General features: G+C 27.7%; 3 protein-coding genes across 7 annotated transcripts in view; all 3 read left to right on the top strand.

Moving 5' to 3' along the window:
• Nucleotides 1-465: 465 nt before the first annotated feature.
• On the top strand, nucleotides 466-7090 carry LOC107162845 (BTB-domain-containing protein pipsqueak). Of its 3 annotated transcripts, XM_015509951.2 has the most exons (10): nucleotides 466-647; nucleotides 3077-3126; nucleotides 3239-3389; nucleotides 3484-3648; nucleotides 3709-3984; nucleotides 4054-4293; nucleotides 4352-4496; nucleotides 5527-5651; nucleotides 5733-5820; nucleotides 5895-7090. In XM_015509951.2, exons 3-10 carry the CDS (start codon nucleotides 3246-3248, stop codon nucleotides 6764-6766), a joined length of 2055 nt encoding a protein of 684 aa, XP_015365437.2. In that variant the 5' UTR covers nucleotides 466-647; nucleotides 3077-3126; nucleotides 3239-3245; the 3' UTR covers nucleotides 6767-7090. The 3 variants fall into 3 exon arrangements, with proteins under 3 accessions (XP_015365437.2, XP_015365435.2, XP_015365436.2); XM_015509949.2 differs by lacking the exon at nucleotides 3077-3126 and having other exon boundaries at nucleotides 467-647; XM_015509950.2 differs by lacking the exon at nucleotides 466-647 and having other exon boundaries at nucleotides 2160-3126.
• A 1772-nt stretch (nucleotides 7091-8862) lies between these two features.
• Nucleotides 8863-12566, top strand: LOC107162842 (ufm1-specific protease 2-like). Its single transcript, XM_015509943.2, has 9 exons — nucleotides 8863-9193; nucleotides 9323-9529; nucleotides 9618-9854; nucleotides 10111-10315; nucleotides 10383-10622; nucleotides 10859-11011; nucleotides 11547-11673; nucleotides 11962-12215; nucleotides 12274-12566. The coding sequence occupies exons 1-9, from the start codon at nucleotides 9146-9148 to the stop codon at nucleotides 12480-12482; spliced, it is 1680 nt and encodes a 559-aa protein (XP_015365429.2). The 5' UTR covers nucleotides 8863-9145; the 3' UTR covers nucleotides 12483-12566.
• Nucleotides 12567-20112: 7546 nt separating this feature from the next.
• The window catches only part of LOC107162836 (G protein-coupled receptor GRL101-like), a 64550-nt gene continuing 61351 nt past the window's right edge, over nucleotides 20113-23311 (top strand). For 2 of the 3 annotated variants that reach the window (XM_089229437.1, XM_015509886.2), the window contains exon 1: nucleotides 20113-20207. The gene's annotated coding sequence lies outside the window, so the exon portion shown is untranslated. The remainder of the gene's footprint in view (nucleotides 20208-23311) is intronic. The other variant, XM_089229436.1, reaches the window with a different exon arrangement.

Raw genomic sequence — 23311 nt, 5'->3', positions numbered from 1 at the left:
CATTGATTTTCGGCGCGCCGCCGCCGTGCTATCGTCGTCCGTTCCACAAAGCGCTTACGCACGCACCGACACAAACGGGCAGGCCCCGCATACATCAAGAGAATAGCGGAGAGAAGTAGTACAGCTCAGCAATGCTCATCGACTCGTTTTCGGCGGTTCGGCCGAACAACGTTCGTCAGCCCGCAAACCGTAGTTCCCCTAACTCGACGCCACCAACGTCGTTCCAGAGAATTCCTCCGCGCCACCACACACACACACACACACACACACACATGTCGAATACGGCACGCTGGCCAACTGTCGTCGCCTGGCTCTCTCTTCCTACCATCATTCTTGGTCGCCGCCGCCCGACCACCCGTTAGCGACGGTCGGTCGGTCGGTTGTTACTCGTTCTATGGTCATGTGTTGGGTTATGGTGGGTGGGTGGTAATGGTGATCCGCATGGGGTTGCCAGGGTAACCGGTACGACGGCGGGCGGGTGATCGAGATGTGCGGCGGTGAGCGCGTCGTACACCGCAACGGCGACGACGCGAACGCGAGCGCACAACGGAACGAACGAGGTCGACAACGAAATGTAGGCTTATCATCAGTTCCCGCTTTGTGCCGGCCGTTCAAATTGTCCGTTCCTCCTTGTTTGGAAACTCCGTGTAAGTATGTAAAAATCGCGCCCGCCGCCGTTTGCGTTGTACAAACATTCTTTCCTCTCCATTTTATTTTATTTTTATTTTTTCTCTCCCCCTCCACCCCTCCCCCTCAAAAAAAAAAAAAATGCCGTCTATTTATTTTTCGTTTTTATTTTTTTCCCACGTCCGTGTGCGCGTTACCTCTCTGCAACCCACCTCTTGCTCCCTCTGACCCACTCGCCCCCAGTGTTTTCCAACCCACATGCCGTCCCGCTGTGTGACGTGTGCACGACGTATCGCTCGGTGCGGGCTATTTCACATGATGCGTTCGCGTCCCGTTGGCCAATTTTTGTAATGATAATATAATATTTTCAAACAATAATTCGTATTACTTTTGACGGTACCGCAGAAGATTGTTATGATATTGTAGCGAGGCTTTGTCATTATTCACGCTCCGGCGGTTACCTGGTGGGTGGGTGTGATGTATCAGGAGGGCGCCGGGCGATTATCGTTCTTCACCAGTGGCCACTGCCGCTCTGATTCTCGCCACTTGCGCTCCTCGCCTATTTCGTCATTTCGTCTTAGCAAGTGCTGTCCTCAACGATAGTCGAGAAAACGATACCCAACAACGATAATGCCTAATATTCGTCGCGGGTTTTCGATGATTTGGCCTCTTTCACGACCAGGCGGCACGTCGTTTTCTGTTCTCCTTGATCTCCGGGTGCGGTAGGGTGGTGGCCGACGGTTATTAGGGTGTCGACCCACTCTCCACTTTCGCTGCTCGTCCACCCGGCCGGTTCCCGCAAAATCGATCGTCTCGTTTTTCTGCCCTGGCTGGCTTAACGTTTTCGTGGTAATTTCCGTTTCTCGTTTGTCTACTCGTGCTGAGGTACGACGACAACGACCATTTTTTTTTTTAGATTTCACTCGGCATTTCACATTTGGCATTCCGAGCACGGCGATAAAACACGATAGAAGAGATATTCCATTCAAAACGGTTTCGAAAATAATAAATATTAATAATACATCCCACGTCGCCGTCGTCGAAACACCACTCACACGTCATTATAAATAACGATGTGCGCCACTTGAGCACTACAGTTATTTTACGGTCGTTTTTCACAATTTTCGTTATGACGCCTCCTCGAACATATCATCGGACATGGTGTCCCGTAAAACCCAGAGCAACACACCAACTTGGGCCACAATGTTGTCGTGTTCAACGTTTTGAGACCTTTTCACCTTTTTCATCCGTCACAAAAAAAAAAAAACAGAGAATTTACCTCGGTCGCATTTGTGATTTGTCTACTACATAAGTTATATATTGCTATACAAATAAAAATCTCGTCCCCGTAACTCATTTAGTTATTTCAATCATAACTTTATAACTATTGATGTTGACACATGAATGTTCTACGCCAACATTCGTTCTAAATTCCTATATAATATAAGATTAATTATTTCAATTGTTTTTTTTTTTGTAGTCGTCTTGTTGGAGTTTTTACTGTTTGTTCTTTATTAATCCGAATTACGGTTAAACAAATGTGGAATTAATTATTGGATAATAATAGATTATGGCGTAAAAATTAAGAGTAATTTATTTTTAGGTACTCCATTAATAATTTATATTGGTGGATGCTCTTATACTTACGCAATAACCTATTTTTAGAATTAATTTTAATGTAGGAATACGGCTTCATAAAAATCTATTATCTATCCTTAATTTTTATTTTTCTAAACGACTAACCTAGGTATACTTTATACCTACAATATTATGTTATATGTTTGAAGTATAATAGTATAATTTTGTTCATTACTTTTTAAACACATGTTTTAAAGAATTATTGGGTTTTGTTGAACTTTTTAATTTTTATAATAAATGTTTCAATATATTTCCAATAATTAATAAAAAACATATTAAAAATTTTTTATTTATATTAAACTTCAATTATTAAGATGAACACACCTCACGAAAAAGTTAAACGTGTGCTCCTTGAATTTTGAGGTGGTAACATAACTTTTAATTTTTTTTAATGGAATGCTCATCTGGATTTTACTGTTTACGAGCGCCTAAATTATATTTTCTGGATGATGAAAATTTGAGATTAAATTGTCAAACTAATTATACTATTCAAATATTTCTATTGAATAGTAATAAAAAAAAAGAATATCATTTATAAATTAATAATATAATAATAGCATATTTTCCTTACTCTAAGGCGTTTAAAAATAATTAATTATTAAAACAATTTTTTTTATAATTAAATTAAATATATCAAGAATTATTTTATTTTCCAAAAATTGTTTACATATAAAAAAATATGAGTATACATAAAATATGTCAGAATTAGACTTGGGACTATATATTACTTCATTCCAAATATAATGATTTAATTTTAACCGAAATAAGAAAAATAATGATTATTCTATTATGGGTATTGGAAATCATTTAGTCTCAAGTCTCAACCAAAACTACAAAACACTGCAGATATAGATTCAATAGGTTATTATTTTTATGTTAATTTGTTTTCATATCTGTAATTTTATTGTGATTTAAAAAAATATAGGCTATATGTAATATGGTCAATTTAAAAATGTAGTTTTAAATATTTTAGGAGTACAATGACAGTTAATGGCCAGCACTACTGTCTGCGATGGAACAATTACCAATCAAACATGACCTCTGTTTTTCATCAGCTTCTTCGAAACGAATCATTTGTCGATGTCACTCTCGCTTGCAATGAAAGCACACTTAAAGCACACAAGGTAAGTCATTAAATAAATATATTATTATTATTATTATATATTTTTTTTGTCTTTGTTCTATGAATTTTTGATAAACATTCACATTGTGTAACAGGTTGTCTTATCGGCTTGTTCGTCATACTTCCAAAAATTATTGATGGATAACCCATGTAAACATCCAACCATAATATTGCCTTATGATGTTTGTTTTAACGACCTTAAGTTCATTATAGAGTTTGTGTATAGAGGCGAGATTGATGTGTCTCAAGCTGAATTACAAGTAAGTCTGAAAATCTCGTATAAAAGTAGAAGTTAATTATAAAATTAATTATATTTTCAGTCCCTTCTAAAGACGGCTGACCAGTTAAAGATCAAAGGACTATGTGAAGTGCCTGAAGATGAACGTGACACATCTATTGTTGCTGAAGTAACTCCTTTGGGTCCATTAAAAACTGGTGGAAGAGTGTTCACAAAATTACAACGAAGAACTTCTCCTTATTCTAAAAAAATGAGCCCTAATCAAATTCAGCAAGATCAATTTAATCGAAGTTATTATCGAATTGAACAATCAAGTTTTGCGCCTATTACTGTTGATCAAGAAAACAAATCTATAAATGTGAATACTAAATATTCAATATGAAACAAATAATAATTTGTTAATTAATATTGTTTTTTTTTTTTTTAGAATATCCATTGTATGACTGTAGCAACATCAACTGAAGATGACGAAAAAGAAATGAAGTCAACATTAACAGATTTACCAGTGGTCATATTAGAGCCACATCCTACACTAAGTTTACAAGCCCAACAACAGTCCCAGATAGTTCATATACCTATACCACCACCACAACAACAAATGAGCCATGTATCACAACATACAAATCAACCACAGTTACAACAAGCTGCAGTTCAAACTCATTCACAAGTAAACTATTAATATATAATTTTAATTTTATGAATTTTAATTATTTTTATATTTTTAGATGATTATCACTACGGGTCCAGTTATGACAGTAAATGAAGCTGACATTACACCTGATATACAGCCTGTTGGACCTAGGGCAACACCAGTACCAGTAGAAAATAACACAAGTCCCTCATCAACTCCTACTCATAGAGATATGGCTGGTAATATCCTTAAAAAAATTATGATAATTTTGAATTATCGTATTAATAAAATTATATAAAATAACTCACTACCTATTTCAGTTTTGATAAAATAAATAAAATAGTTCTATTGTTCTAACATTATAACTAATATCTAAGATAGTATTACCTTATTATGTCATGAGTTATACTCATCATTTTCAAATTGGTTAGAAATAAGTATATAAATTTCAACTTACCTTAAGTCACTAATATTATACATTCATTAAATCTTGAAAATTAAAACTAATTAGTGATTTATTACATTAACTAGAGTAGTTAATGTGTAACCGATACAAATACGTTTGACTTTTACGATGACATTTTCAATTAGGAAAGGGAGAAACTGTGTTTTACTGTATGATAGTAATTTAATTAATATATTAAATCCAAGTAAAAAAAGTATAAATACATGTACAATATTAAGTTATTTTCTTTAGTTCTTTCATATTTTTGTAAACTGTTAAGAAGTTTATCTTAGTGCAAAAATAAAAATAAATGTCAACTCAAAAATCAGTTTTTACAAAACTAATTCCCTTGTTTTCGCTTTTACACTAATGTTGTGTCCATAATTAAAGTCTTTTGCATTAATTTAAAATTGTTCTCCTATTTTACACCAAATAGTAATAGATACAACTTTATATTTGCCCTTTTCAATAGCTTATTTGATATTTTAACTATCTTTGATGTTTATTAGCTTTTGTAGTATTACAAATATTACTCCAAAAGACAGAAGATGACATGGTCAAGTTTAATTTAATTTAAGTCAAGCTAAACAATAATCCAGTATTATATATAATACCTTGTAAAGCAGGATATATCCACTATAACATATTTTATAGTTTTGTCTTTGGTTGAATTTTAACATTTTATTAAAAATATATTTTTTTATATTTTATAATTTATTCATGGTTTCTTTTCTTAACTATTAATTAATATAGTTTATCGTCTTATATTTAATTTGTAACCAAATACATTTTTTTTAAACTTCTGTGTTATATTTTAATTTTAGTTGGTACATCATGTTCAAATGATATGATGAGAAATGATGGAAGTGAAGGAAAATTTGAAACACTTCGTACTATTGATCAATCATCAGATGCAATTGGAATAGAAAGACAACATTCTAATGACCGTGTAATAATAATTTATTATAAAATATAGTACATAAATTATGTATTTTATGATGTTAACAATGCTTATTATTTATACTTCTAGAATATAAATGATGAAGACAATTCAATGCATACAATGATGATAACACCCGAACTTTTGGGCTTACTACCAAATTCTTCTAATACAGGAGGTACTTGTATTCAAATTTATTTTATAATGTGATTTTATTTCTTGGTATACTTATATACAAGTATTAAATTACAGATGTCAGTGAAGATAGTTCTAGTAACAATATTAATAAACAGTATAGTACAAACGGTGGCAAAGGTTGGACAGCTGATGACATGGAAAATGCCTTAGAAGCATTACGTTCACATAATATGTCTTTGACCAAAGCATCCATAACATTTGGGATTCCGTCTACAACATTGTGGCAGCGGGCTCATCGAGCTGGTATAGATACTCCTAAAAAGGATGGACCAGCTAAATCTTGGAATGATGAAGCTTTAAACATTGCATTAGATGCTCTCCGCACTGGCACTATTTCGGCAAATAAAGCTAGTAAAGCTTATGGCATACCTAGTAGTACATTATACAAAATCGCGCGGCGAGAAGGAATTAGATTAGCTGCACCATTCAATGCAGCTCCGACATCTTGGGGTCAGGAGCAGTTAGACCAGGCATTGCATGCTATAAGAACTGGGCAAACGACTGTGCAACGAGCTGCAGCCGACTATGGTATACCTTCTGGTACACTGTATGGCCGTTGTAAACGTGAGAAAATTGAATTGTCCCGTAGCAATCCAACCCCATGGTCTGAGGACGCTATGATGGAAGCCTTGGAATCTGTACGATTAGGTCATATGAGTATTAATCAGGCAGCTATACATTATAATCTACCATATTCTTCATTGTATGGACGATTCAAAAGGGTGAAATATGGAGCAGGACATCCAGATGATGATTGTGATGATATGATTGATTCAGATACGCAGAGCGAACAACAGCACATTCAACAACAGCAGGCTAATCAGCAAGTTCAGGCGACACCAGTTTCCCAAATAATGTTGGTTCAATATCCAGCGCCACAAATTCAAATGTACCAACAACATCCAACTCATTCAACTACTAGTTGAGATGAAGTAAAATACTTGCAGCCATTGTGATGTGTTAGAACTGCAAGTATTCAGAGTAATAATTTATAAGTCTGTCGATTGTACTTTTTTTTTTTAAATTTGTCTGTGATATTTAAACAGTGAAAACATTATTGTTATTCAATGTTTTTATTTGATCTCTTATAATATGTGTTGTAGATTTTTGTGTAAATATTAATATTAATTTGACAAATATGATAATACTGTTTTAGTACACTGTAGTGTATATTATATTGTATGTATTTTACATTACAATATAGTGAAAATAATAAACAAAATAATAATAAAATCAAAAATGTGTAAATGCTATGTATGTGAAATGAATGAATTGTTTTTAATACTTTATTTGGTGAAAACAATATTCTTTTTAATTCTGTTTAGCTAGATAGTTGATGGATTAGTTATTATACAAATTATATTTAGTTTTCTAACCATTGGCATGCACACGGTGTATATAGGGTCTGAGTAGGTCACTGTGTGTAACAGATGTGTTAATTAATATTATTTCTATAATAAATCATACTTAATGATTTTGAATCAAGAAGTCTAACCTTTTGGCATTCATGATTACTAAACAATTATTTCATAATAATATTAAAATTTCAATAAATCTTCATTTATAGTCCTTGTTTATTTTTATTTTTTTTATTTAAAAAATTTATATTTTTGACCCACCAAAATGCTAAATCTAATTTGTTACTAGAAGCTCTTTAAAACTGATGTTTTGATAATTTTTTTAATAGAAATAGTATCTTCGGAAAATAAAATAAAATAACATATTGTAAATTTAGTACATATTTTTAAATATCAGACATCTATATTTGTATTTAGTATATGAAAAACATTTTAATTTGAAAAAAATGTATAAAGCTGTCCTTATCAGAATTATTCTGCTCACACTTAAGTTTTAACGCTTAATGTCAGTTTTTATTATAATAAGCATCTTCAAATTTATGTATCTTAATATATCACTATTTTTTTTCATAATTTTCTAAATATTAAATATTGTAGATTTTAAAATTTATCTTTGTTTTATTTTCTCTTGATATAGATACTAGAATTTGAAGATAAATACTCAATAGGGGCGTAATTTTGAACATCAAGGTTTACCGATAATTAAAATAATGGTAAATAGTAAATATTTTTTTAATTCTAACAATTCTATTAATGTATAGATCACAATAACCATGATAGATGTACCATATATATTAGTAGTTATGATTTAAACAAAGGTAATACCATTGATTATATAATTAATGGTAATACTTTAATACTTTATAGTATTATAATTTATAACGTTACAGAAGCAACTGAACCATGAATACATTATCATTATTTATTATATAATAATTAATATTTTAGAGGATATCAACACTGTATTTGTTTTCTTTCAGAGGCCCATATGCAATTTAAAACACTTGTCTACTTGAGTAACCCTAGAGTAAAATTACATATTAAAAATTTTTAAAGGATAATATTTTTGATGGTATAACATTGGTTTTATATTTTAATTTAATTTGAATTTGTATCCGATTTTAAATAATTACTGTTATACCTATTACTTATGTCTTATTAATTATTACAACATCTATATTATTACATGGCTTAAAATAGGCATGAATAATAAATAAATAGGAATGAACTATGGTTTATGAATATTGGATAATGCTATATGCATGATTTCAATTTGTTAATTGAATAATAATAATATATTGAATTACGATTTATTTATTATAACCTAAGCTATTTATTCATAATCATAGATTATAGATAGATAATATTTGAATCGCCCGGGGTCACGTAAAATCAGAAAAATAATTCCGATGAGATGATATTGTTATGACTCGTTGACAAGTCGACGTGTTTAAGAAAAACAGAAAAACATGGTTTTGGAAAGTACAATTCTCATGATATTATTAACTTTCTTTTTATCATCGATATTAGGATATTAGATAACGATAATATAATAATTAATAATATTTATTTTTATTAAATATATTATTATTATCAATTATTTTTTTCAAGGTACTCCAGCACAGAATAGATGAAATAGACATAGATAATATATATGTATATGTATATATTATCTATGGAAATAGACTCCAGAGTCCAGGCTGTAGATATCATTATATCCTCCATCACAGAATCATGTGCGATAAATTCGATAATATTTTGAGTGATAACATTTCTAGCGGTGTTCGATTTCACCAATAGATATAAGACTTATTATATAGTAGAAGAGAGAAGAGTAGTAGACATTCATCCAATAATAAAGATGACGTGTAATGTATTATGTATGTAAGTGTTCATTTTTATTAGTCGTTGGATTTTTAAAGTTTTTATCGTCTTTCCTTTCACATAATGGATACGATCCGTCGTGAAGTAGTCATTTGCAAAGAAGTATTGCAGGTAATGTCAACCTCCTTTAGTATTTTGATATTGGAAAGTTGATAATTTAGATTTTCAAATGCAAAAATGTTATTCTTAAATGAAACTTTTGATTTGTCAATGGCCAATAACGTGTTGCATTTTGTGTAGGTCTTAGAGAAAAATGGCTTGTCAAAAATCAATGAATATTTTCTACTAGGGGTTAATATCAATGAAGAAAATGTGCTCATAACCTATATTATTGGTTTTGTGGATTCGTCTTTCTATGTAGACGATAATTGTCCTTACAATTTGACCACTTGCGGTTTGGCAGGAAATGCTGATCTTATTGAAAATGTCCAGGAGTATTTGAATAATGTGCATACCTATATGACTTAATTGAAACCTGTTATTGACTATCATTAAATAATAAGTACTAATTATTAAGTTTTTAATTTAATTTTAGGATCAATTTAATGAAAATTATTCACTTTATTTGAACATAGTTGGTTCAGAAGTAAAACTTTGGGAGTTAAAAAAAATTGATAATGCTATTCAATCTGAAAAAATTGAGTTTCAAGTTCAATCAAAAGAGGAGTTTAGCAAGAATTTAATATATTTTAGAACTTGTATGAAATTGGAACTTGACAGAAAAATGAACGATTGTGACTTATCATGTACTGCAAGTTTGTTGGAAAAAAAGGTATTTAGATTATTTAATAAATTAACTTTGCAACAAAAATATCAAAATGTAATAATTCTAGTCATTCTGATTAGTGATAAAATTAAATATTGCTGGGGGTAAAAAAATGTTTTTAAAAGTGGTTTCATGTACAATTAATAAAAGTAATACAATCAGTTTCTGAATTATTATATTTATACCAAAAAGTCGAATTTTTGAAAACTAATTTTAATATTTACACAATAATTAGAAATTTAAAATATTTTATTTGTTTTAGATTGGTGTAAAACCACTTTTTTTTATCAAAGAAAGTAAACAGTATTTGGGAAAATCAGAAAAAAACAAAACTATTGGTGAAATAAAATTAATATCAAATAAGATGGATTTTGAAGTTTTAAATATAACTGTGTATCAAAATTTATCAAATGTACCAACAGAAAACATAGATATTTCTGATTTCCCTATAATTCATCAAACAAATGGTACATTTTAAATAAAACATATTTAAATACTCACTGGTCAATATAAAATAAGTTGTTTTTTTCCTAGAACCTTTTGATGAAGAAGTTGTTTGTTGTCAGCTAGACACTTTATGTGTGGTTCCTAAAAAGGCCACTTATACACAGGCATACGATTTAATATATGGTAGTATACTCAAGAATGTTCAATCAATTCAATCATTTTTGGTTTCATATCCCAAGGATCTCCCTGCTGTTCATCATTTTTTGCCTGAAACAATGTGCCATTTTGTAACAATTGTTTGTTCACACAATCAAATAGATTCATATAGTATGTATAATGTAGATTAATAATCATTTTTTAATTAATGTTTACTCACATGAAACAATTTTTTAATGTTAGCTTTACGTTTTGTGGTTATATAGGTGGAAATTTATAAACCAAAAAAATGATTTTTAAATAATATATGGTTACAATGAGTCAAGGAATTTATGAATTACCTTATGATGCAAAGTACAATTTTATTATTTTTATCTAATTATAATTAATTTTGATTGTTTTCGTAGGTAATTTAAGAAAAAAATTACACAATGCTTTTCATTTGCCCATGGATAGACCATTTTTTCGTGTATCAAATGCTTATCAATTTGACGCTAAACCATCAGTGAATGATGATGGACTTTTAACTAATGTACATGAAGGTCTGTCTCCTTCAGGAAGTAAGTTATAGAAAAAAAATGTATTATTATTATTAGACGGTTTAAGGCGTTAGGTATCTATTACTTGCAAACTGTGTACGTTTAGGCGGCAGCATAACATTGAGCTTGGGAAGAGAGGAAGAGTTACAAGAACTGCTCAGAAGAATGGATAATTTTTTTATGAGGGGATGTGACATGGATATAAATAGAAATAAATCAAAGGTAATACAAACATGAAATTGGAGCAACAATAACTGAAGAAATAACAAATATATATATATATATATATATATGTTAATAAAAAATTTAATTTAATATTTTTGATGTTATATATCATTTAAATGAGGTTAATGTGAGTATAGATATTGAAATTTGTGTTTGAGGTCTTAAGTGTTTGGAGATTAATGTCATAAAATTTTATTTTTTTAGTTAAAAACTGTCAACAATTGATTTTATAGATTTAAATTTAAAATATGCGTTTTTTATTGTTCAATATTTTCCATTTATGTTCATAGTTATTATTGTAATTATTGGTTAATAAATTTTATTTTTTTAGTAAAAAATGGAAAAAAATCATTAATTCAGGGTACATATACATATTATCACTATGGTCAAGGTGGTTTTAACGATCATCAGTGGGGTTGTGCTTACAGATCTTTACAAACATTATATTCTTGGTTTAAGTATGTATTTTAAATACACAACATTATAGTTAAAAATATATAGCTATTAAAATTATTTTATTAAATTTATCGAATGAAATATTTAAACTTATTTTAAATGTGTATCAGGAATTATGTACTTAAATGTTATTTATGAATATTTAATATCCGTAATCAAAGTTTTAACTATTACACAAAGTTTTTAACATTTCTTTCCCACTCTAAAAGTTGTTTAATGTAATAATAATAATTAACATATAAAATTCAACTAATGTTATTTTTCTTATTTTATTTCTCTTATTTTAATAGGTGGCAAGGATGGACCAATAAACCTGTGCCTTCTATTCGTGACATACAGCAAATTTTAGTTGATTTGGGTGACAAAAATAAACCATTTGTTGGTTCTAGTGAATGGATTGGTTCAATGGAGGTTTCTTTTGTATTAAATGCACATTTAGATGTCACATGTCGAATAATGTCTTTGCGGCAAGGCGATACGTTAAATTCAGTATGTCTTGAGCTGTCTGAACATTTTGATAGACATGGAACGCCTGTGATGATAGGTAATAGAAGTAATAATAGTATAATTTCATAATATTATATTTATATAATATGTTTTAGGCGGCGGAGTTCTTGCTCACACTATTTTAGGAGTAGACATCAATGAAGAACTGGGTGAAGTTAAGTTTTTGGTTTTGGATCCTCATTATACAGGCTCTGATAATATAAAAAGTATTCATGGTAAAGGAGTTTTTTGGAAGGAAGCATCATTTTGGAAAAAAGATACATTTTATAATCTTTGTTTACCTTTGAGTTTTAGTGGCATATAATATAAATATTTTCAAGTTTTTATTTTATTTTATACTGTTATTAATTATAATTTATAACTATTCATTATATCATACATATTATTATTTTCAGAATGCACTTATATGTGTAAAACTCAAATGAAATATTATTCCAAAAAAAAAAAATTTATTTTTAAAACAGAAAAATCAGACTAGTAATATATTTAGCTAAAATATAAATTTTATTGTTCTTAAAAATTATTCTAATTTTTAAACTACTGTGATTTTAGGAAGCTTTTTGTTTTATGGTTAAATATATATATATATATCTAAAAAACAAGTCAATTAAATTCATATTTTAATGTTTGTGTTCTTAATTTAGTAAACTACCATATAAGAAATATATATTATCGAGTACAACACTTGTAAATTGTTAGATAATTTATTATTAATAGTTTATCCAGTTTTTATTGGATATTATAGTTAGTTTTTGTTATAACATTATTGGGAGTATTATTTCTGAGTTGGTGTGTAATTGAGATTGAATATTTTTGATATAGTTGAAAACAGGTTTTTTAAATTTTAAATTTTTGTTTAATTTTTTTGTTAGATGTAGTGTAAAGCCACATAGGTAGGTAGATACCTACATTTTTATGAGTTTTTGAAGTTCAAAATGTTGACAATGTTGGATAACATGTTTACTCAATTGAATTTTTGTACAGTGAGTATTTAAATTTGATATTTGCATGAAAAAATTGCGATATTGACTATAGAAAAGTCTATAAATGTGGCAGGAGGATGTACATTTTTGCACTAATTATTGTCTACATATTATTTAGTATATTATAAATGTTCTCAGGTAATTATTGTATTTTAAACCTTTTGGGAGTGATTATCTAGAGGCTAAACAATGTTATGTGTTTGGTTGTAGTTTGGGATATTATGGTTATTGATTATTTTTGTAAAATGCATTTCATGAATAGTGACTCGTGAGTAATAGATAGATAATATTCGACTTATGGCCGTAATGTACAGGCAGTTGTTCGTAAGTCTATTTACCTCAATTTAAGATATTCTTATTTACTATATATTATAGTATTCCAGGTATCTTAGATCGTGTTACCCACCAAGCATTCTTGAATATGGTTTATTCCATTCTATCAGTATGTTAACATATTATATATTGATGGTGTAATTTCAGTCTGCCAAGTGCCAAAGTATTAATAATTTAGGACTTAGGTAAATAGCATCATCTTTTAATGATTTCATCTTTTAAACATACCTAGGTTAGGACTGGTGGTATTTACCAACATTTATTATTCATTATTATTGTAACTCATTTTTACTTAGAATTCACCGAGATCCTTTATTTTCGGTAACTTCTGAGGTATGGTATAATAGGTAATACCGTAGAAGCCGGTAGGTGGTAGAAAACAAATACCAGATACCAGTATTAAAATTGTAAATACTGACAGCCCTAAGTGGGTTTTTTTTTCTCAGAAGAAATACATTAAATTGTATTGTATTATAAATATTAGTAAATTGTATGTTAAAATATTAAATAACATTCAACCATTTTAATTTTAAATAATTGTTTCATTAGACTGATTTATTGACAAATTTTAGCATAGTTATTATTAATTTCTTAATGTCATCATAACACGTATTATATTTACTGTGTATCCCGTTAAACTGACAAAATCTGTTAAGCCACTCATTATAATATTGTCACTGACATGGTTGATGGAGGATCATCTATGTACTGGAACACAATACACTTCCATGGAGATTATGTAAGATAAACCAAAAAAATATCCTCTGTGATTAAGCGTTTATGAAATCGATTGTCTAAAGAACGATGAAATTCAACCGTCACACTTTTGGAAAAATCATCTATTTAACTTTGAACCATATTCCAGAGCGCAACAATAAATTACGGGTAATATTTAGTTTAAAAATAATAATACAAATGTAGGTCAAACTCAAATATTTGACGGTGTACTAAAACCGTTCGAAAATTTTTTGACTTATTCGTAACTTAAGGTAAATCTTATATCATGTTTATATGGATTTTCATAGAATAATATTATATTACAAATCAATTTCTAATTGTCTCACTACCTATATAGAATGTTTTTTTTTAAATACCTAATATAAAATTAATTTAATATCCTAGGTTAAAAATTATTTATCACATGCATTATTTAGTATAAATTATAAATAGTTTTTTTTTTGTTATGCACCTATTTTTTATTGTAAAAATAATGTTAGTAATGTTTATTATGTTATATGTATTGGGTTTTATTTTGTAGCTGAAACTTGAGATTCCTATCGTCCGATATAGCCTCAACAATATCATTTTATTATTGGATACCTTTTTCTTTGTACTCGATCCTTTGCCTCTATCGAGTTAATTGTTATAAAATATTTTGGGGATCTTCGATCTCATAGATTTTCTTTTAAAGAGTTAGTTCTATCGTCTTGTTCCTATGTTTTTATTCTTCAGAATTCCAAAAACATAGAATATAGAAACCAAATAAATGTCAAATTATCGAAATAAACTTTTCTCGATGTTCTTGAAAAGTGGCAATTACTTTATCTATACTAAAAATAATTAATTTAAGTTTTGTAGACATTTATTACTGCTTATTTGTTTAAAAATTTCTGATTCAGTAAATACTCATTCTAGATTTCGTGTAGCTATTCAAATGTGTTGTAAAAAAGGTTATAATAAAATCTTCAAAATGACGTTATTATAATTAATCATTATTTTTAGCACAAAAAGTGAAAATTCTTAGGTAGTTTTTTTAATTACTAACAAAGGTCTTTAAAATATTAAATTATAAATATTATAATACAAACTTCTGTGGATAACTCTACTACAGTGACCTACTTGGTGAGTAAATTTATTCCATACCTACCTTCTAAGATTTTGGAAAATTAAAGAAGTAAGATGTATTATAGTTTAATTAATAATATATGGTATAGTTGGTATAATATAATATGGTTTCTATGAGATTATTAGATTATGAGCAGAGCGATGAATGTATTGATTTTACAATGTTGTGTGGTTTTTTTTTGTTTCTGTACACGATAAGTTGTCGAAATAATGCTTCGATTTTCAATTTTAGTAGCTTAAAGGTAGGAAAGTGAATCTAGTTGGTACATTGGAGAAGTAGTTTTCCAAGTAATTTTCAAAAGCACAGGGAAAAACAAAATAAAAAAATTAAGGGAAAACGGGAAATTTTACATAAAATCAATTTTAGGGAAAATCGATTTTAGAAATTGGTGTGCGCGGCGGCTTCCAGGGGCGTCGCGAGAGTTTGCAAAGGGAGCCGCGTCAAAGCACCGAAAACCACCATCATACCTATAGGTCTTGTATAATTATTATAAATATTATTTGCAATCATTATGGAAATGAAAACGAGTAACGACACACCTTACTATCCGACCATTTGAAGTTTTATTTCTAATGCTAAAGTCACTGTTATTATCACCCATATAATATATTTCCAATATTTTATCCGTTGTTGTTTAAATTTTTTCATAATAATTTGGGAGCCGTAAAAGTATTGTGAACACCCAAAGGAGCCGCGTGCTGAAAAAGTTTGAATACCTCTGTCGTAGACATATGAACATTTCACTGAATTTTAAACTGGCATTTTATTACATGATCAAATTTTTAAAACATTTAAAATCTTTTAAAGTTATTTATAGATATTTGAAATTTTCAATATTTTTAGTTTTTTTTTTTTTTATAAATGAAAACAATTTTATTTGTTCGATAAAAAAGCTTCAAAATTTAAAACAATGCTCTCAATTTATTGTTACAATGGTAGTTAAAAAATATTAAAAATACATAGTCACCATTTTTTTGAATAAACATTTAAAGTTCGAATTTTGACAAAATACGTAAAAATCTCGAAAATTCGCCACTTATTTTGAGTTAGAAATTCATAAAAAATTATATTTTTAAATCTAAGATTTGAAAATTCATTAAAAGATTCTCCACAAGTTTGTCTTCTTTTATCAAATAAAAATGTGTTTCGGAAAGTCAAAATAAATTGTTATGAGCCTTTGAATTACAATGGATATTCACTCAATTTCTCTTGTACCGATATTCTTAGTTTGTTGTTATTCAAAAATAAATGGCTATACAAAAATTTCCACCATATTCTTATTTTATCAATTCCTATACTTGATAAGATTTTCAAAATATTTCTACTCTTTTTTAAGTTATTTATAGACATTTGAAATTTTCTGTTTTTTTAGTTTTTTATCCTATAAACGTCACTAAAATTTTATTTATTGGGTCAAAAAACTTGACAATTTAATACAAGGTTCCCCATTAAGTTTATATAAAAGAAGTTAGAAAACTTTTAAATTCATATGCACGTTTTTATAACTATTTAAAGTTCAAATTTCTTTAATTGTTAAACTTTTAAAGCTAAGGATTGAAAATTTATAACAAGGTTCCTCGTAAGTACCTAGTTGTCCTAGTTAATTCTGTGGCAAAAAAAATCTAAAAACTATACAAACACATTTTTTTACAGTTATTTAAAGTTCAAATTTAGATGAAATTACAAGTTCAATAACCAAGAATAACAATTTTAGTTATATTATTGTAACTTAAAAATATTATTCATAGGTATGCTAGACTGACAAACCGTCTTCGGTCAGAACCGTTTTTTGTATACAATGATATTATATCATTGAATCCAAATTTAATACCATTTATCACAGTAATCCACTTGTAAACTACCGTACTGCAGAGCAACATCCACTTAAGTACCTACTCACTTTTTTTTTTTTAATTTGAATAATACATTTATACAAATATACATTTTATAAAATAAAACAAATTAATAGAATTATTTTTAATTCTGTGTGTAAACCAAAAGCTTTATTAATTAAAAATTCTGTTTTTGATTTTTTACTTAAATTATGGTGAGTATGTAATATTGTAGTTACGGTATACTGTGTAGGTGTTTACAGCAAAGTTACCTACTTACTATTATGTTAATGTGTGCTAACAGTATGTTCCCAACCTTGTTATAAGTAACTGGATATAACTTATTGATTTTTTTTTTGATTTGTCCACTTCAAAGTTTTTAACACATTTTAATAGGTACCTATAAAAACTTTCTGAATAACTACTTATTTATTAATTTTAAACTATATTTAACTACTTATAGATATTTAAAAAAAGTGTAGATATACATTTTTTCTGGTAGATTAAATTGATCAAGTTGGGACTTAGTGTAATCAAATTGAAAAAAGTACCTTGGTACCTGTACTTTTTGAATAATTAAAAAAAACCTAAGTGGGAAACTGAAAAACAGTAATATTTACGCAACACCACTTTTAAACAAAATCAATTTATTTTTATTTTTTGTATTTCAAAAATGAATAACCATGGAGAGTATGACTGTAGACTATGCGTCTATGCTTACACTAAAATATGACCTACAAATTAATACAAGTTACACTACCTACTACCTAGAATACTATAAAAAGCAAAAGTGTGTTTCTATGTTTTTAAGTCATTAGGGGAAAGCAAAGAACGGTCTATCCTCCCACTGTGTGTGTGTGTTAACTACATAACATACATATAGGTAGTGTTCAATTGTTATTTGTTAGACAAGGGTTATAACTGTAACGATAAATAACTGAGTGGTTGGTCAATTGCAATTAAAATACTACCATGACATCCATAATATGAACTTAGGTACAATTTATAAATTTCAATGGTCAATGAAAATTAATAATTATTGTATATTATATTTACTTAGGTGTATACGCATTGATCATGTATATTACTATCTATAGTATCTTGCATTTATAATCAATTGTTTGGTATAAGAGTAAGTTGATATAGGTACCTACTATCAAATTAAGAATATATATATACCTTATACTCAACTGATTATATCCAGTTTTTAGTCTATACTTCTATGTGTAAATCACACAAAATTGCTTATTGAACTGACGTTGGCTACATAATTTCATTTTTGCTACAAAATCGATTATTTAAATTTTATAAAATAGTTTTGTGAATAAAATGAATTTTATGCATTAAAAAGGTATGTTTTATGCGTTATGTTCATATTTTACAAACCTAAACTAAGGTAAATCTAAAGTATTTATTTAATGTTATTAATTATAATTTATTTAAAAATGTATATTTTAGATTCTGAGCGGAGCGAGGAATGTATTGATTTTACCATAATGGGTTTTTTTATGTCTGTCATCACGTTTTGGGGCAGTAAAAATGTTTCAATTTTTGTCTTCAGCACCTTGTTAGATCAGAAAGTGAATCTAGTTGGTACTTTGGGGGGTCAAAAGTAAAAAATTCCCAATATTTTTCTAAATAATCGGGATAAACAAACTAAAAATTATGAGTGTTTGAAATTTAAATTTTTACAACATAGGATTTTCACTAGATTTCTCATCATTTGGCGTTTTTCTTATTTTGGTGTAACTCTAAAAAAAATGACCGCAGATAATTGAAATTTTCACCGAATGTTTATATAGGCATTTTCTATATTTGATAAAATTTTCAAAATATTTTGATTTGTTTTGAGCTGTTAACTGACATTTTAATTTTTCAACTTTTTTCTATTAATGCCAATAAAATTGTATTGGTTGGGTCAAAAAGTTTCAAAATTTAATTTAAGGCTTCTAACATATTATTTCAATAGCAGTTGAAAAATATTAAAAATACATTGACACAATTTTTTTATAAGCATTTAAAGCTCAAATTTTGACTAAATACATAAAAATGTCGGCAATGTTCAAATTATCTTAGATAGAAATTCATAAAAGTTTTTCTTTTTAATTCTAAGATTTGAAAATTTAATACAAGGCTCCTAACATATTTTTACAATGCAGTTGAAAAATAAAATAAATATATATACAGTGGCGTATTTTGGGTGATTTCTCAGGGGGTGTCAACATTTATTGAACCTCACAAACAAAATTTTTAGTTTTATTTACTAATGTAAAAATATATTGAATTAATTTTTTAACAAATTAATATGTTAGGAATTGACAAGAAGTTTTACATTTGATAAAAATAGTATACTATAAAATAAGTGACAACACTAATGTCCAATATATTAGGACTTTTTTTTTTAAATGTCGGGGGGTGGCATTCAAAGTTTGAATTTTGACAACATACGTAAAAATCACGAAAATTTAAAAATTATTTTATGCTAGAAATTCATAAAAAATTTCCTTTTATATCTAAGATTTGAAAATTTTTAATAATCTATAATATAACCTAGACAGATAAACCGTCTCCGCTCAGAATCGTTTTTCGTATACAATGATATAATATCATTGAATTCAAATTCAATACCATTTATCACAGTAATCCAATTGTAAACTATCGTACTGTAGAGCAACATCTACGACTTATCCGCTTTTTTGTTTGCAACTTAAAATTATTATGACATAGGTACCTTACCTATTGAATGTTTTTATAATACCTATTAAATATGATGTGACATACTATAGTTACTTGTGTAAATGTGACTTATTAGTTGACTCATTACAAATGAAAGTCAAACGTTAATAAGTAGCGATTAATTCAAACGGTTGTTATAGAAAATTGTTATTTTTGGCGCCGACGCTGAAGATCAGCATCTCTATTTTCCAGCGTTGTGGGTCTGATCGCTGTAGTTGCCGTGCAACGGGTGCTCACTAAATAACATTGTATTTCGTCTAGGGAATAACGTGTGTACTTCGTGCAAAACATTCGATGAGGTAAGTCTAATGTTTAATAATTTATTTAAAAAAAAAAAACATATTTTCGTATAGCTAATATGAAATTGAAACATTTTTATTATTATCATTATAATATTAATTTTCTAATATTTTAGTTTATCTACAAAATTTATATTAATTATAGTAATATAATTATATTATATTAATAAATCAAATGTGTTCACTTGGTAAAAGATTTTCTATAATATTATCTTTTATAAACAAAACATGGATATAAAAATATATTCACAGGGTAGGTGGTTTTAAACATAAAATATTAAATTGATTTTAACTTCTTAAATTATTTAAATTTTTTTTGAAAAATGTATATTTTTTGTTCATATTATTTTTGCTACTTGTTTGGCATTACGTTTTTATACTGGAGTGTAATGTGTAATGTAATATAGTTAAACATTTTGCTCTATTTTTTTCTTCTGTATATTTCGATCTGAACATAATCATCTTCTTAAAATACATTTCAATAAACTGACATTGTAAACAATATTATAAATTAATCGCTATACATTTTAGTAAAAATATCAAAAGTTAAGACAAATTTATTATACATTTATACCTACCTATTTGAACATTTCTTTATAGTGATAGATATTAGAACTAAATATTAAATGTTTCTTTATAATATGACGTATCTACCAGAACATAATTAATTAAGGTTTTAAAAATATTGAATTAATTTTCTTGTTGATGGCTTAGCTAAATAATTGCGATATAAAAAAAAATGTTCTTAATGTTTAGAATAGAATAGAATTGCATTCATAATAAACATATCTCTTATACAGTAGGGATACGTTAACACGTAAATAGGTACATAAATATATAGTTGCATGAACATCATAAAAATACACACATTTTAAATAAACCATGATAAATTAATTACTCCTACAAATTATAAATCATTTAATACTGAAGTAGATTTATAGTATAATATGTAATTATTGTATCATTGAACAAAATAAAGGCTTAGAATAAATGTATGATATAATATTTAAATTGGTATAGTGAATTAATAACAGTGCAAGTATAGTTAATGTTATTTTATTACGATTTTTAAATTAGTATTTCATTTTTATTGACAAGTTTTTATATTTAAAACAGATATAAAATTAAACGTAATAATTCGATGATTTGATAGTTACAATAGTAGATATTGATAAAAGACTTTTTATATCAATCGCTGTTAATGAATATTAAAAGCTTATATTTAAAAAAGAAAATAAACTGTGATTATTCATTATTGAATATTGATTAGTTTGGTATAAAAGCCTTTGTATTATAAATATAAAATATTTATTTCAAGTTTTTATAAATTAAGTAAAAATTAAATTAGTAGATATTTTACTTAAACTTAATACGAATATTGTGAGTTCTAGGTTCTGTTTTGATTTCATAATAATATTTATTTTTATTTAAATTCATTTTTTTTTTATTCTATATTTTGGTAAATATTTTTCCGGTAATATGGTGTTCAAATATATAATATTTCATCACCAAAGGTTAGAAATTTAATACAGATAATGAATTATTAGTAGCTCCCTTGAGGGTAACTGGTAAGGAACAATTATATATATAATAGGTATGTGTCTTCGCTTAAAAAATAATTGAAAAAAAATCAAGCTTTGTTCAACATTTTTCTATCTAGGTGATTTATTATTCCAGGCATAACACGTTTCTGCTTAATGTGTTACGTAACATTTTCCACTTATACCCGAATCTACCAAATCAATTTCTATACAATTTATAAATGTATTATATTGTTTTTTTTAGTTTTACAGTAATATCTTAGAACATTTTTCCCAAAAATTAAAAACATGAAAACAATGATATTATTATTATAGATTTTATTACACCCGATTAAATAAAGTATACTTATATACATTTTATATTCAATCAAATCAAAATCACTTTTAATGTAAAAATAATAATTTCTTAGTGGTATCTATCGAAGTCAAAAGACGGTGATCGGATAAGTAACGCAGGTATTAAAAATGCAATAAATTTATAAATTTATAGTCAATGGTAATACCAAATTTATACTATATGTATATTGTGACTAATTTAAGTCGTAAAATGTTGGGTGGTTATACCACCTAGCCCACTAAGAACGATCAGCGCATACAAGCCGTTTCGTCAAATTTAATGTTTAACAAAACTTTAATAAATTGTGTCTTTAATTGTATTATGGAATAGGTGACCTACAGTGTTAATAACAGAAGTTTCGTCGGGTGTTTATCAACAGCTGAAAAGTACTATAAAAAAATAGTTCCCTATTCTAAAATAAACATTATTCTAAACTTCATTAAAACTAAAATATATTTTTTGTAAAACTATCGCCAATTATTACTTACTTATACATTTTATGTTACAATTTGTAATATAAAATATTTACAAAACACCACTATCTTGCACTGATAAGTGTGAAGCGAGATGAGTAGGTATTTCATCTACCCATCAACCGGTGTCATTATTTGGTCTGATGCTTATTTTTTATTTCTGATAATATTTAAAAGAATAAACGCTGTAAATATCAAATACTTTTACGACCAATATAATAATTTTCGGTTTTTAAAAATCTTACTAGCTGAATAAATAGACAACAAAATTTTGTTTTTCTGTATTATATTAATGATGAAGTACTATAGTAATTAGTAGTCTTATAGTTATAATTTATTATAAGTCAATAAAGAAAAATTTACGTAGAATTAATTTCATCTATTTTTTCCTTACTTAGAAGTTAGGTACAAAACATATTTCGGTGGATGCTTGGTTTAATGCAGTTGCGCATTTAGGTTTGAAGACATGTATCTTTATATTTATCCAGAAGTTACTAACTCGGAAAGCGGGGAAGTTACCTAAAATTTTTTACAACATTTTAAATACAAAATATATTGCCAAATTTATTTATTACCGAGAGGTTAAATAATATGTTTTGTTAAAACAAAATATAATATCTATTGGTTATTGATATTCGTCGAATATACATGTATAGTTCATTGTTTTAATTGATATTTTAATATTTCAAATATTTGTGGCAATTAAAATCATTATTCATCTGTTATTACTCTACTTTATTATTTATGCAGGGA

The sequence above is a fragment of the Diuraphis noxia genome, unplaced genomic scaffold (assembly GCF_037042655.1).
Source record: "Diuraphis noxia isolate RWA-SAM2 unplaced genomic scaffold, SU_Dnox_SAM2 contig0005, whole genome shotgun sequence".
Taxonomy (NCBI): Eukaryota; Metazoa; Arthropoda; class Insecta; order Hemiptera; family Aphididae; genus Diuraphis; species Diuraphis noxia.
Note: the sequence above shows the minus strand (reverse complement) of the source record. Positions and strands in the feature narration are given on the sequence as shown.